This window comes from Fusarium oxysporum, chromosome 1 (genome assembly GCF_000149955.1).
Source record: "Fusarium oxysporum f. sp. lycopersici 4287 chromosome 1, whole genome shotgun sequence".
Taxonomy (NCBI): domain Eukaryota; kingdom Fungi; phylum Ascomycota; class Sordariomycetes; order Hypocreales; family Nectriaceae; genus Fusarium; species Fusarium oxysporum.
The window spans coordinates 764,681-776,207 of record NC_030986.1 but is presented as its reverse complement, the minus strand read 5'-3'; the positions used below and the strand labels follow the sequence as shown (position 1 = coordinate 776,207).

Here is an 11,527-nt window from a genome sequence, read left to right as displayed (position 1 = left end):
GACACAAAACATCTTGGCTGTGTAATAATGCGCCTACGCCGAGAAATGCCAATGTTTACACCGAATTCTCACAACGACTAGGAATGCGCGGACACAGGAGAGTGGACATCGTGTCGGTTGCGCTAGGCCCCGCACAGGAAAGAAGTCGTGTGCTGTTGATCATCATGATGGGCTTTGCCAAGCATCAGCGAAATGAGGCCAAGACGTGCTAAATCCAACTGTAAAATCAAGTTTTTGAAACAACTCAACAATGAATGAATGCATTGATGGGGAGTTTGTGATGAAACGGAAATACGGCATTTATTCTTTGTGACTAATAAACGAAAAGCTTCGAGACTGCAGCCACAATATTAAAGATAGATTGAATATCAGCCCTTCACTTAAACTGCGGACCGAACGAGACTTTATCGGTGGCCCCATCTGGCATGGTCAAGATCTTGATGCGTCGTCATCATCTTTCCGATCCGGATTTAGCACGCCCCGAAGCGCCGGGTATTGCATAGCAAGGGTCTGACCTCTATTCTGAGAGAATTCTTTTAGACTTGACATTTAAAAAACTGGACCACAATTGACACTGCAGAGTCTAATGCTTTCCATTTAATTAAGATTTACTCAAGGTTTGAGTCAATTACTAAGGCATGCAACCTTATGTATTCAGAACCCTACGAGACCTCAACGACACAACACATGGCAAGCAAAAAGAGGCCAAAACACCAAAAATTGATATCACGAGTAGTTCTCGTGAGGCGACTCTCCCGCCGGGAATTGAACCCGGGTCTCAAGCGTGACAAGCTTGCATACTGACCACTATACTACGGAAGACGAAACAGGCTAAAGCCTGCTGTAGCGGGTTTGTTACGACGACGCTGCCCAAGGAGATATATATCAGAAACTTTCTACTGCACAGCTTTATTCATCATACACTGAATAGGTAGTGAATAGAAGTTTCTGCAAGGCGACCAAAGTTAAAAGAAAACTATCTGACTCCATCTCTCCAAAGCTCCTATTGTGATGAGAGCAGAGTTTCTGGCTTAAAGTAACACAAACGCAAAGAACGTATATATAAACACATATTCGCCAATATAGCATCTTTACTATTCCTGCTGCCTAAAATGAAGGTTCAGACTGAAAACTTAGATATCATGAGGGCCATAAGACCTGCAGTATAAAGAGCTGCCTTCCCAAAGCTTCACCTCTCAAAAGGATAAGAGAAGTAAGGCGCGCGCTCAGTAGATTAGCGGTATCTTCACTGAAGATCGCCCGGTTTACTAAGGAAGTTCTTTCATCAGTGATGAGACGCAGCTGTGTATGTCGAACTGGGCTGAGGCTTGGCGACGAAGTAACAGCGTATAGTCTTCTGAGATGATGATTGCATTTTCTGTTTGTTTTCTCCCAGTGGAGAGTAATTCTTGCCTGGGGACTGGCTCTGGTTGATAAAATAAGTAAGTAGAGCTCTTAGTGAAAAGAGATGAGGTAGGTTCGTGATTCCAGTAGTTGCTCTTTTTACCTGTTTGTATCTATTAGAATATCTTAAGGTACTCCTACGGATAGAGTTGTGAGATGACAGTTGCCCTCCTCCTTTCCAGAAAAGTATAGACCCCTACTCATAGCCATGGTTGGGTATGTGGTCACCAGGAAGCAGTTGCATGCCATGCTTGAAGGTCTGAGGACTAGTTTGACCAGCAACGAGTGTGACTAGCTCACCGATCATGCGTCCTGGCACGTTCGCAGAATCCCAGTACTCTTCGAGCGACCCGTCCAGGATCCTCTGCATGTAGTCCGAGGGAGATTGAAGTGTGCGATGATGGCGGTTGCGACAAGCGTCAGGTCGCTCAGGGCAATAACAGAGAACTCACTTTGGGTTCAGTTGACGAGGTACGTCAGTCGAGATCAGCTATCGCAAAGGGATGTCTCTGACTGGTAACGCAAGCATGACGTTTCTTGGAGCATAGGTTGAACGGAAATTTATCGTGGGACGGAAAGGTGCAAAGCAATTATGCGATATATCGAAAGTCTTTTGGTTAGATGATGCTAAATACTTGATGATCCTTTCGTGCAATAAAAACTGAATCATTTGCTGGGACTCTATACGAACTTCTTTATACATAGAAACTCGAATTCTGCCGCTCAAGGCTAGATCAGTTCACAATGCCGCGATTTTAAGAACCTTTTTGTATCTTGATAAATCCTATCAACGGCGTAGCAGTTTACATTGGATCTTTCTTAATACCATCAGTGCAACCAAGTACCTCATCACTACACTGGGTGGCAAAGCGCCCAAGATGCCGAAGGTAGCAAGCAGTATACCCTATTACATACTATATAGTGACAGTAGTTTACATAAGTTTTGGCGCTTTAGAGTCCCCATTCTGCGCCATCCTCCAAAATTGTGATGCTGTTTGGATAGTCGGGTTTGCAGCTTGATGAGCTCTTGGAGAATCTGAGGCACGTTGCCGTTAATGGGACATATTGTTTCGAATCTCAGTTGCATTAGTTTTTGTATCTCTGCGGAGTCCTGATACTAGAGAATTAGATCAGTCTTATCCCATAGGGTATTATAGATGACCGTTACATACAAATTGAACATGTCCGAGGCGAGTCGCAGCGCCAATTCATGGACCCCGTGAAATGCATCATCTCCATGCCATCATGTCCATTCATAGTCCAGGACATTCTAGGACTCCGCGATGCAACTCTTGACTTTGCGGATGATCGAGGTATTGTCACGTCCGCAGCGCCCTCTTGGATACCCCTGAACATAGTCCGGCAAGAGTCAATCGCAGGTGAGATCCTCTCGACGTCACGGATCATACGACACGTGAGCACAAAGGCGCCGATGGCCCGGATGAGGCTGAAATAGCTGGTTGAGATGGAGAGGCTGCCTTTCTCGTGGCAGACACTGCAGGTCTTACGGTCATCATAATATCTAGGTTCTCAGTCTGAACCTTCGTATTAGGCACCAGGAACAATAAGGACGCTATCTTGCTGATATGTGTTTATATGTATTTTTGCGTTTGTGTTACTTTGGGCCGAAAACTTTACCTCCTCACCGTAGCTCGTAGCAGATGGAAATACTTGATGCGATGAAACATGATGGAGCTAAGGCCTAGTTACAGAAGGAGGCGGAGATCTACGACACAATAGTGGCATGTGGCAGTGAATGCATTTCTATGAAAATATCCAACTTGGCTTTCGAAGCAAGTCAAGGCAATGGAATAAGATGTAGCAAAAAAAACTGAAATGGATGATCGCTTATCTGTTGTGGGTGAAGTCAAACAGGGTGTTGAATGAAGTCTACTCTAGAGTACAGTTCCCCATTGCACCATTCTATCCACCGCCAAGATCCAAACCAACCGATCGCTCCCGCTCTCGCTGCCACTTCTTCTGAGAAGAACCATTCTCCAACAAGTGCCTGGTCCCATTCCCTGAGCTGAAGTTCTGAAGTCATCGTAGTCGGCAGCGAAGGAGTCAGAAGTGAAAGAGTCGGCGGCGGAGGATCGAAACCTAAAAAACCGTTTTTCCTTTTGTTAGCCCCACGTGTATGTCACGGGTCGGCTAAGTAGATGCGGTGACAAGGAAAACCCAAAAGGGAAAAAAAAAGTACCCGACTTCCTCTCCCCAAAGCATCACGTCTCAGAAGGATGACACTTGTTCACCACCGCACACGCAAAAGAGAATAAGGCGCGTGCTCAGTAGATTAGCGGTATCTTCACTGAAGATCCACCCGGTTCACTGAGGAAGTTCGTACCTTGGATAGGAAATTCATCAGTGATGAGACACAGCTGTGTATGTCGAACCGAGCTAAGGCTTGGCGATGAAGCAACAGCGTATAATCAGTCTTCTGAGATGATGCCAATAAGACGGGATGACAGAACGTAGGTATAACGGCAATGAAGGGAGGATAAGAAACATGGCGGAGCAGGGCTGGAAAGATAGAGTTGAAGGATGATCTGAAGAGCGAAGGGAATAGCAGGAAGAGGAAGACGACTGGTGTTTTGGGGACGGGTAGACAAGATGAAGAAGATGAAGTGGATGGAAGAAGATGAAGAAGACGAGAACAGAGCTGGATGCGTTTTATTGTCGAACGCAGTAGGGATTGCACTTTCTGTAACTTCTCACGATGGAGAGTGATTCTTGCCTGGAAGATGACTCTGATTGATGAGATAGGAAGTTGATCTCTGGGTGAAGAGAGATGTGGCAGGTTTGTAATTCTGTCTTTCCTCCTGCCTTAACTACCGGACTCCTATCCCTTCCATTTTGCTGGTTCTATTATCTAGGTAGGTACGATTTTATTGGCCTCTCGACTACCTCCGGTAGGCACTTGCATTACCCCTTTTTGACTCAGCTCAACCTGAGGCTACCAGATATTCCGTGAAGATCGAGATAGATTTGTGATCTCCGAGATCTTACTGGCGTCAGTCTCGATGAGCTGACCGCATTGTGAAGGTTCTAATAGTATCTCATTCATCAAAGTCTAGGTATATCAGTATTGTATGCAGCGAAACCACCAGCCAGAGTTTGCAATGTTAAGAAAGGTTCAGTTTTCTTACTCTGTGTAGCCCTTTACATCCGGTATGTAAAAGAGAAAACAGTTAAGGTATATTTGGTCAATAGCCAGCTTCTGAATTCGCGCCAGCAAATCCTCTGGTTGCACCTGCCACGACCAGCAGATCCTATTTCCTCTGATAGGTACGGCCTGCAGGTACTTACCTACCTTATGTTACCTTATTCCTCCATCGTCACTGTTTTTCTCATCTCCAACACGCTTCTCCAGTATCTGAGGTATATCAGCCCGACACATCTTGTTAGTTCAGTAATTAATAATGGGCTCGTCGTACGTGGAAAATTCACAACCTCAGCCGTCCGTCGAGCTCCTCAGGCCCCCTGACCGTCCAGTTGGATGGGCTCCTTGCCTTAGAGAAGATAATGAAGGGATCAGAGCGTATGAACCTTCGTGAACGAATGGACGACCTGGGCCTCCCAAGACCCGTACGAGGACGAAGAGAAGTGGAGAGAAGCCCTGCTTTACGTCAACTCTCAAAACAGAAAGACTTGATTTTTCCGTACCGTCTCTCAAGGAGCGAGGTCCGAGTTGAGTGAACGAAAACGTTATGAGAAAGTATTCTAGGGCCTTGTCATTCTCATGAACATCTTTGGAATCAAACAACCACAGAGTAGTCCCGCAGCACGCGCACTACAGGTATGGTACCCAAGGTCTCGTATCATCGGCATTGGCCGGTATAATGAAGAAGGACCCTCCATCGACTCCTGGGATTTCAGAGATTTGACACCTGTACGACCGCAAACACATGAGCCCTCCAGTAACTCAACTAAGGGTCTTTGAAGGGGATTTGATGTGACGGATGCCCTTCAAATTGTTACAGAGTTCGGTTTTAGCTATCGATGAAGAATTAAAGCCTTTACCCCTAACTGAAACCTAATATTTTCTCCTGGCCGTTCTGTTTAAGTGCCAAACAGGAGTGATCTGACTGATACTATAAAGTACTAATAATACTAAAAAGAGGGTCTGTATAATGCAGATTGCTAGATCTCTCCTGCCAGGAATTAAACCTAGGTTCAAGCATTGTAAGCTTGCATACTGACTACTATACTACGGGAGATGATGACTATTGAGCAGCCACTGTAGCGGAGTTCGATGTCATAGGATCCTGTAGTCCCCTTATACCGACGGCTCCCTCTCCAGTGGATCTCACGATGTTGACGTCCACCCAGTATGGGCCTTGCAAGGTCTCACAAAGAGATAGCGTGGCCTCCTCACTGTGGCTAGAAGATTTCATTGCCAATTTCAACGTTCCCACGGCTATCTTCGACCTTTTCCTTTTGGTCCGACCCTGAGGACGCAGCCAGAAGTCTGCGCCGCGATGGATGGATTGATGTCAAGACAGATATTGAGACAGACCTTGAGCGCTGTCCCTTTGTCCATTCAAATACCATTCAGTATCTCTGCCTCGATCCTACCGCCGTGGAAGAGCGTCACGAGCTTGTCCCAGGACAACTACCACCGATCCCCAGAGGCCCCCCGCCACCCACCAGGACAGTCCTGCTCTCTGCCATGGACTGCAATATGTCCATCGAACCTTTTTCATCAGGTCCACTACATGACGGCAACTCTCTCCCGCCTTTGCACTTCCTTGTCGATGGTTTGATATCAGGTGTTCTCAACGTCCCACCTGAAAACTGAATAGAAGGAAGACTAGGCCTGCAGCTGGTCTATCTACACGCGTACTGTTTCAATATGCGGTCGCCGAAGCTTGTAGAGCAGCTTAGGCCCGAGAACCGTCAATTCCATATCGATGCACTTACTGGACCATCCGTCGGTAAACCACCATTTATGGCCTGGTGTCGTCCAGTGAGGCGTGAGCTTCGAGACAATACCCGGCAACTCATGAACGAGAATTCGCTTCTCGGTGCAAACCCTGCCGAATATCGAGATTTTATTTCTTCTTTCCGTTCGGAATTTCAAGCACTGTTATACACAGTCTCGCCTCCGTCATCGCCCTCTTGTTATGTTATCCTACTGCAAAGGAAAGGTCGTTTTTAATCCGACGTGCCAACGCTTAAAGCAACGGTCCGAACCTTGCCCCTATTCTGTTGAAGAGTATTTTTAGCAAGGCAAATATTGTTCTCCAGAATACCCTGAATAAAACCATATTCATTTGCCTCAGCTCGAAGCACTTGGTGCCGATCTTCTTTCCATCCTTCCTTGAATTTTCGCAGTAGTCTGTGAGAACGTTGTTTTCCTCACCCCTACCCGAGGATCTCACATAGCATATTCTGTAATAAAAGACTCTGGTTAGGATACCATTGATGTATAGGATCCCATACGCGACGGTTTTCCCACAGCCCTCACTACAACAGGTGATAACCTGCTATTCTTCCGTAGTATAGTGGTCAGTATGCAAGCTTGTCACGCTTGAGACCCGGGTTCAATTCCCGGCGGGAGAGATCCAGCCGTCTGCGATACGCAGATTCTCTTTTTGGTGTTGATAAAATTACTTGACTTGAGCTTTCAGTTCACTGTTTTGCATTATAGGAGAACGACGGGCAAGCAACGTTTTGATTTTGAGTCTAGCTAAAGGCAGCTTCTTTCGCCAACTAGCTCATTCTCCAATAACCATAATTCTCTGACTGATGTTCGGTATCAAGGTGCTGATTAATTGTTTCCCTGAGGGGTATTGCTCTGCTGAGTATTGTACTGCTGAGGAGTATTGTACTGCTGAGGAGTGTTGTACTGCTGTTGACCATTGCTCCCGTTGTTATTGCCCTGCTGTACCTTGCGTGGGATACGCCGTAGATTCTTGTGTAAAGATGGTTTGAATGCGCGACCATTTCTATTATAACGAGCGCCGAAAATATTAGATTTTGGGTACCATCGTTGCAATGCGCTCAGTGTTTGGTTGCTCTTCAACCGTCCGAGTTTCGTCAAACATGAGTAAAGGTGAGTAGCGATGACAATATATCCCCAGCATACTTCGTTGAAAGCCTTCTGTCTAATAATTCTGCTAACCTCGTTGCCCAAATGTTGTTTGCGACCAGTCTCATTATCCCCCCAGGTCTGTACGCACTTGGCTAGGCGTGCCCAGTTATTTCTGTCCTCGTTCGTGTCTTCTTCAGCCCACTCCTTCCATTCGATTACCAAGAAATTGTATAAGTCAACTGCACCAGTGTCAGACGAGCTGTAAGGCTCCTATCCTCCTGGGGCTGGGAGGGCCGGGACAGATGGACGAGGGAAGCGGAGGTGGTATACTTCGTTCCCAGTCATTGTAGCTAACAAGTTGTGTCACTTTGCTGAGATGGAGACTGAAGAAGTGTATTGGCGATGAGAATGACGACGATGAAAGAAATGTACCAAAGACGGGGATGATGATGGTGTTGGAAGAAGAATGTCTTAGTAGTCAGGAGGTTGAAGAATAAAGTGAGTAGTAGACACCTCATCAACAGGGAAGGACTGGTGATGGGAGGTGCAACCAGACATACACCATACCTTCCCTGGCTAACACATAGGTCTTAAAGGATTCGAGGAAGGCCCATTTTTGGGTGCTTTAGGTACCTTACCATCCAAGGACAACATAAGGTACCTAAGGAGAAACGTAAATCAGAAATGTAAGTTGTAGAATCATGTTCATTCTTGGGATAAGATAATGATGACTCGCTAATATCCAAAATGACCTGGTAAGTACCTTATCCATTCAAAAGACCCATCGCTAATACCCAATCGTAGCATGCTCATATCCAAAAACCATGTCACATCTTAGAATCGCCACCTATGGCCGGGATGCTTCCAGTCCAGGTTGGCAACCTCCTCGGGCGAGAGGCCTGCAAGCTCCTGCTCGACGTTCTTCTTGTCGCGTCGGTTGTTGTCCCACTTCATCCAGAAGTAGCCAGAAATGCTGAGGATGAAGATCATGCTACCAGTAGCACAGTTGAGGCCATTGCCGATGGGGAAGTTGGGGGCGTCCTTGACGAGGTAGGACCAGGTCGCGATGAGACCACCGATGTTGCCAAACATGACCTGTCAAGTGTCAGAGAAGGGTTAATGTGGTTGATGGGAGAGAAACTTACGTTCATGCCGATGGCACTGCTTCGTGCGGTATCACTGACGACGTTGGCGCTGATATGGGCGTTGGTCATGGTACCCAGAACCATACAGGTGCTGGCAATCAGGAAACAAGCACCATATCGAACACTGGGAGTCTCAGAGGCCAAGAACATAGCATATCCGATGATGACGGTGGGAGCGGAGAGGATGATGAAGATCTGTCGCCTGTCGAGGTACCAACTGAGAGCAGGGAAGGCAACAGCAAAGACGGCTCCAACGGCGTAGGGAGGGACACTGTGAAGCTGCTTCTGGACGGTGCTATACTCGGGGTAGATGGCTCCGACGATGGTAGGGAGGAAGAAAGCAAGACCCTGGACGGTGATGTTGTTGAAGAGGAAGATAAAGGCGATCTGGAGAGTGACGGGGTTGGAGATACCGCGCCAGAGCTTGACTCGATCGATACCGTCAATGACTTCGGTTTGGGCGAGACGCTCGGACTTGACACGGGCGATGCAGAGATCCTTCTCCTCCTGAGTGAGCCATCGAGCAGTCTCGGGTCGATCTGTGAGGGTAACGAAAGCGATGAGGCTAAGACCGATGGTGATGATACCCTCAATAGCGAAGATCATGCGCCAGTGGTGAAGGCTACCGAAGTGGGGGAGCTTGAGGATAGCACTGGCCAAGAGACCACCGAAAGCACCAGCAAGAGGAGCCATGACCATGTAGAGAGACAGACGGAAAGTCAACTCAGAGCGCTTATACCAACGGGAGAGATAGTATGCGATTCCGGGAAGCATACCAGCCTCGAAGATACCAAGGAGGAAACGAACACCGCAGATGGCGGCTTGGCTGTGGACGAAGGCGGTAGCGACACTGACGATGCCGAAGGCGAGAGAGGTAGCAGGGAGGAACCAGCCGGGGCCCATCCATTTACAGCAGACGGTGGCGGGGATCTCAAAGATGATGTATGAGATGTAGAATACGGAGAGGATCTTGTTGTAGTCGTATCCTACGAGGTTGAGATCCTCTGTCAACCAGCAATACGGGCATTACCTGAGGGTGTGTGTTAGTGAAGGTTGATGTGTTGAGAGTGAGAAGTGACTCACCGATGTTGGCGCGATCGATGAAGCAGAAGAGATACAGAACTGCGACGGTTGGGACAGTGTACAAGTCGAGTTTCCATCGTAGTCGTCGCTCAGCAGCTGGGTCGAACTGGACAAGAGAGTTACCGTAGCTGTAAAGCATCAGTATGAGTTTGTATCATAAGCAAGTGAGATACTCACGCATCGGTAGCAGTGTGACCGTGACCAGCAGCATCATGATAATCATTAATGACGCCTCCCTTCATCTCAGAGCGCTCATCAAACCCCTTCTCCTGATCCCTATCAGATATAGCCATGACGGGCAGATCTTACAGAAAAGACCACACTTGAAGAAAAGAAAAGAAGAGAAGTTGATAGGTCTTCAAGCTTCTGCGTACTGATGCTTGAGATGCAGAAGACCAAAACATAAAAAAAAGGATAGGAGCAGGGTCTTGATATAGTAAAAGCCAAGGATGGATAACACCTCGGGCTACCGTGTCGGGACAAGCAACCCCCCCACAGTTTAAGGTGTCTAGATTGGATTTCCCCTCACGAAGCTAATAGTACCGAGACGGTGTTGCATGCAATCAATTTTCTTTGGAGTGTGTGTGTCAGTGTGTCTGAGGATTTTTGCCATTATGCCCTAGGAGCGGTTTAGCTTGGGGACAAGGGGTGGGTTACCCCCCGCAAAATGTGATATCTTATTTCTGGGTATGCTTTCATCCGCCGCGGAAACAACCCCTGGTCTATTGATATGCAGCTACGATGATAGGTTGACTCGGCTAAAATGTTGGAGCGTCAATGTCAATGTCAAGGCGTTGTGTCAAGCAAACGGCCAGTTCTCGGACAAGATTCGCCGAAGTTCAGAGTCATACTAAGCTTAAAGGTTTACTTGAGATAAACTAGACAGAGCTAGTGAATAAGTCTAGATTTCGGGAAGTAGTTTCGGGTGCGGGGAAATTTCACGGATTTTACTGTTAGGGAGTGTGTTTTGTTGTGTTGTGTTGGAGATGGATGAGGTGAAGATCATGACCTAGAGAGTGAGAACAACCAGGTACGTATTCTCATTACCACCACGTGGAGAGGACAATACATACGGCATCCACATATTCTCCAACTTTGCCGTATGCATACTTTTTGTAAATGTAGCTATACATGTTGTTTGATAACTTATGCAGGCTTCCCCAGGTTTTTCGAATCTCATCTTACGATTATCCCGCTGCTTCCCCAGATTCTCTCTTCAATTCCACAAAACCAACGCTCATTACCTAGCAATCGTAAGAGTGAGATCTTTTTCCCCGGATTTCTGGGGTAGATTTTCCTTGGTTTGAATGGTCGATGCGAGGTCTCGATGCGGAGGTGGAGGGATGAGGATCGTTCTTGGCACGGACCAAGAAATGGTCGGCAATTGGAGTCGGCAACTAGAAATTGGAGACACCAAGAGACAGAGACAGAGAGAGACTCATCATATTCACAGTGTAAGAGTGAGTGTATCCATAATTCAACAATAATTACGATGCATTCAATCACTGAGTGGCAATATAAAACTCTATCCCACATACTTGTATCCCACTTGATTAGCATACATATGTAGTATATCTCGGCTATTATACTCGGTTCTTGTCTATTGCAATGGCGGCATCTATTCATACAGTCAACACACTTACATGCTCTGTGCTCTATCATAACCATTTCCTCGTTATACCCATAGCCACAACCATGAATGACCATGGCTTAACATCAACTAACGTCGTCTATCTAGCATAAGCATAACTAAACCCGTCCATCCGTCCATCATACCATTCCCTCTTTAGCTTCACCAAACCCCGGGATAACAGCCCACCTCCTCCCAACCTTGTCCTCTCAAATCTCTCCAGTACCATCT

The 11,527-nt window shown here is 46.9% G+C and overlaps 5 protein-coding genes and 3 non-coding genes across 8 annotated transcripts; 3 read left to right on the top strand and 5 right to left on the bottom strand.

The window, feature by feature from the left end:
- Nucleotides 1-30: 30 nt before the first annotated feature.
- Nucleotides 31-254, top strand: FOXG_20448 (uncharacterized protein). The gene has a single exon (XM_018400730.1). The coding sequence runs from the start codon at nt 84-86 to the stop codon at nt 210-212; it is 129 nt and encodes a 42-aa protein (XP_018249079.1). The 5' UTR covers nt 31-83; the 3' UTR covers nt 213-254.
- A 496-nt stretch (nt 255-750) lies between these two features.
- Nucleotides 751-822, bottom strand: FOXG_20447. Its single transcript has one exon. It is a non-coding gene; the product is annotated as a tRNA-Asp (tRNA).
- A 778-nt stretch (nt 823-1,600) lies between these two features.
- Nucleotides 1,601-1,774, bottom strand: FOXG_20446 (uncharacterized protein; the record flags this gene model as incomplete). The annotated part of the gene is made up of 1 exon (XM_018400729.1): nt 1,601-1,774. One exon carries the CDS (start codon nt 1,772-1,774, stop codon nt 1,601-1,603), a length of 174 nt encoding a protein of 57 aa, XP_018249078.1.
- A 3,369-nt stretch (nt 1,775-5,143) lies between these two features.
- FOXG_20444 (uncharacterized protein) lies at nt 5,144-6,202 on the top strand (the record flags this gene model as incomplete). Its single annotated transcript, XM_018400728.1, has 2 exons — nt 5,144-5,293; nt 5,789-6,202. The coding sequence occupies 2 exons, from the start codon at nt 5,144-5,146 to the stop codon at nt 6,200-6,202; spliced, it is 564 nt and encodes a 187-aa protein (XP_018249077.1).
- FOXG_20445 lies at nt 5,551-5,621 on the bottom strand. The gene has a single exon. It is a non-coding gene; the product is annotated as a tRNA-Cys (tRNA).
- Nucleotides 6,203-6,894: 692 nt separating the features above from the next.
- FOXG_20443 lies at nt 6,895-6,966 on the top strand. The gene has a single exon. It is a non-coding gene; the product is annotated as a tRNA-Asp (tRNA).
- A 208-nt stretch (nt 6,967-7,174) lies between these two features.
- On the bottom strand, nt 7,175-7,973 carry FOXG_20442 (uncharacterized protein; the record flags this gene model as incomplete). The annotated part of the gene is made up of 2 exons (XM_018400727.1): nt 7,747-7,973; nt 7,175-7,677 (listed from the first exon to the last, which is right to left on the bottom strand). The coding sequence occupies exons 1-2, from the start codon at nt 7,781-7,783 to the stop codon at nt 7,175-7,177; spliced, it is 540 nt and encodes a 179-aa protein (XP_018249076.1). The 5' UTR covers nt 7,784-7,973.
- Nucleotides 7,974-8,116: 143 nt separating this feature from the next.
- FOXG_11085 (uncharacterized protein) lies at nt 8,117-10,143 on the bottom strand. The gene is made up of 4 exons (XM_018390586.1): nt 9,844-10,143; nt 9,667-9,794; nt 8,584-9,613; nt 8,117-8,533 (listed from the first exon to the last, which is right to left on the bottom strand). Exons 3-4 carry the CDS (start codon nt 9,484-9,486, stop codon nt 8,273-8,275), a joined length of 1,164 nt encoding a protein of 387 aa, XP_018249075.1. The 5' UTR covers nt 9,487-9,613; nt 9,667-9,794; nt 9,844-10,143; the 3' UTR covers nt 8,117-8,272.
- Between the last annotated feature and the right edge of the window lie 1,384 nt (nt 10,144-11,527).

Excerpts from the sequence above, each read along its gene's own strand:
- FOXG_20448 (XM_018400730.1), top strand. The coding sequence starts at position 84 with ATGCGCGGACACAGGAGAGTGGACATCGTGTCGGTTGCGCTAGGCCCC.
- FOXG_11085 (XM_018390586.1), bottom strand. The coding sequence starts at position 9,486 with ATGGGCCCCGGCTGGTTCCTCCCTGCTACCTCTCTCGCCTTCGGCATC. Across the intron at positions 8,534-8,583 it reads GCAGTGCCATCGGCATGAAC|GTCATGTTTGGCAACATCGG; the intron begins GTAAGTTTCTCT and ends GACACTTGACAG.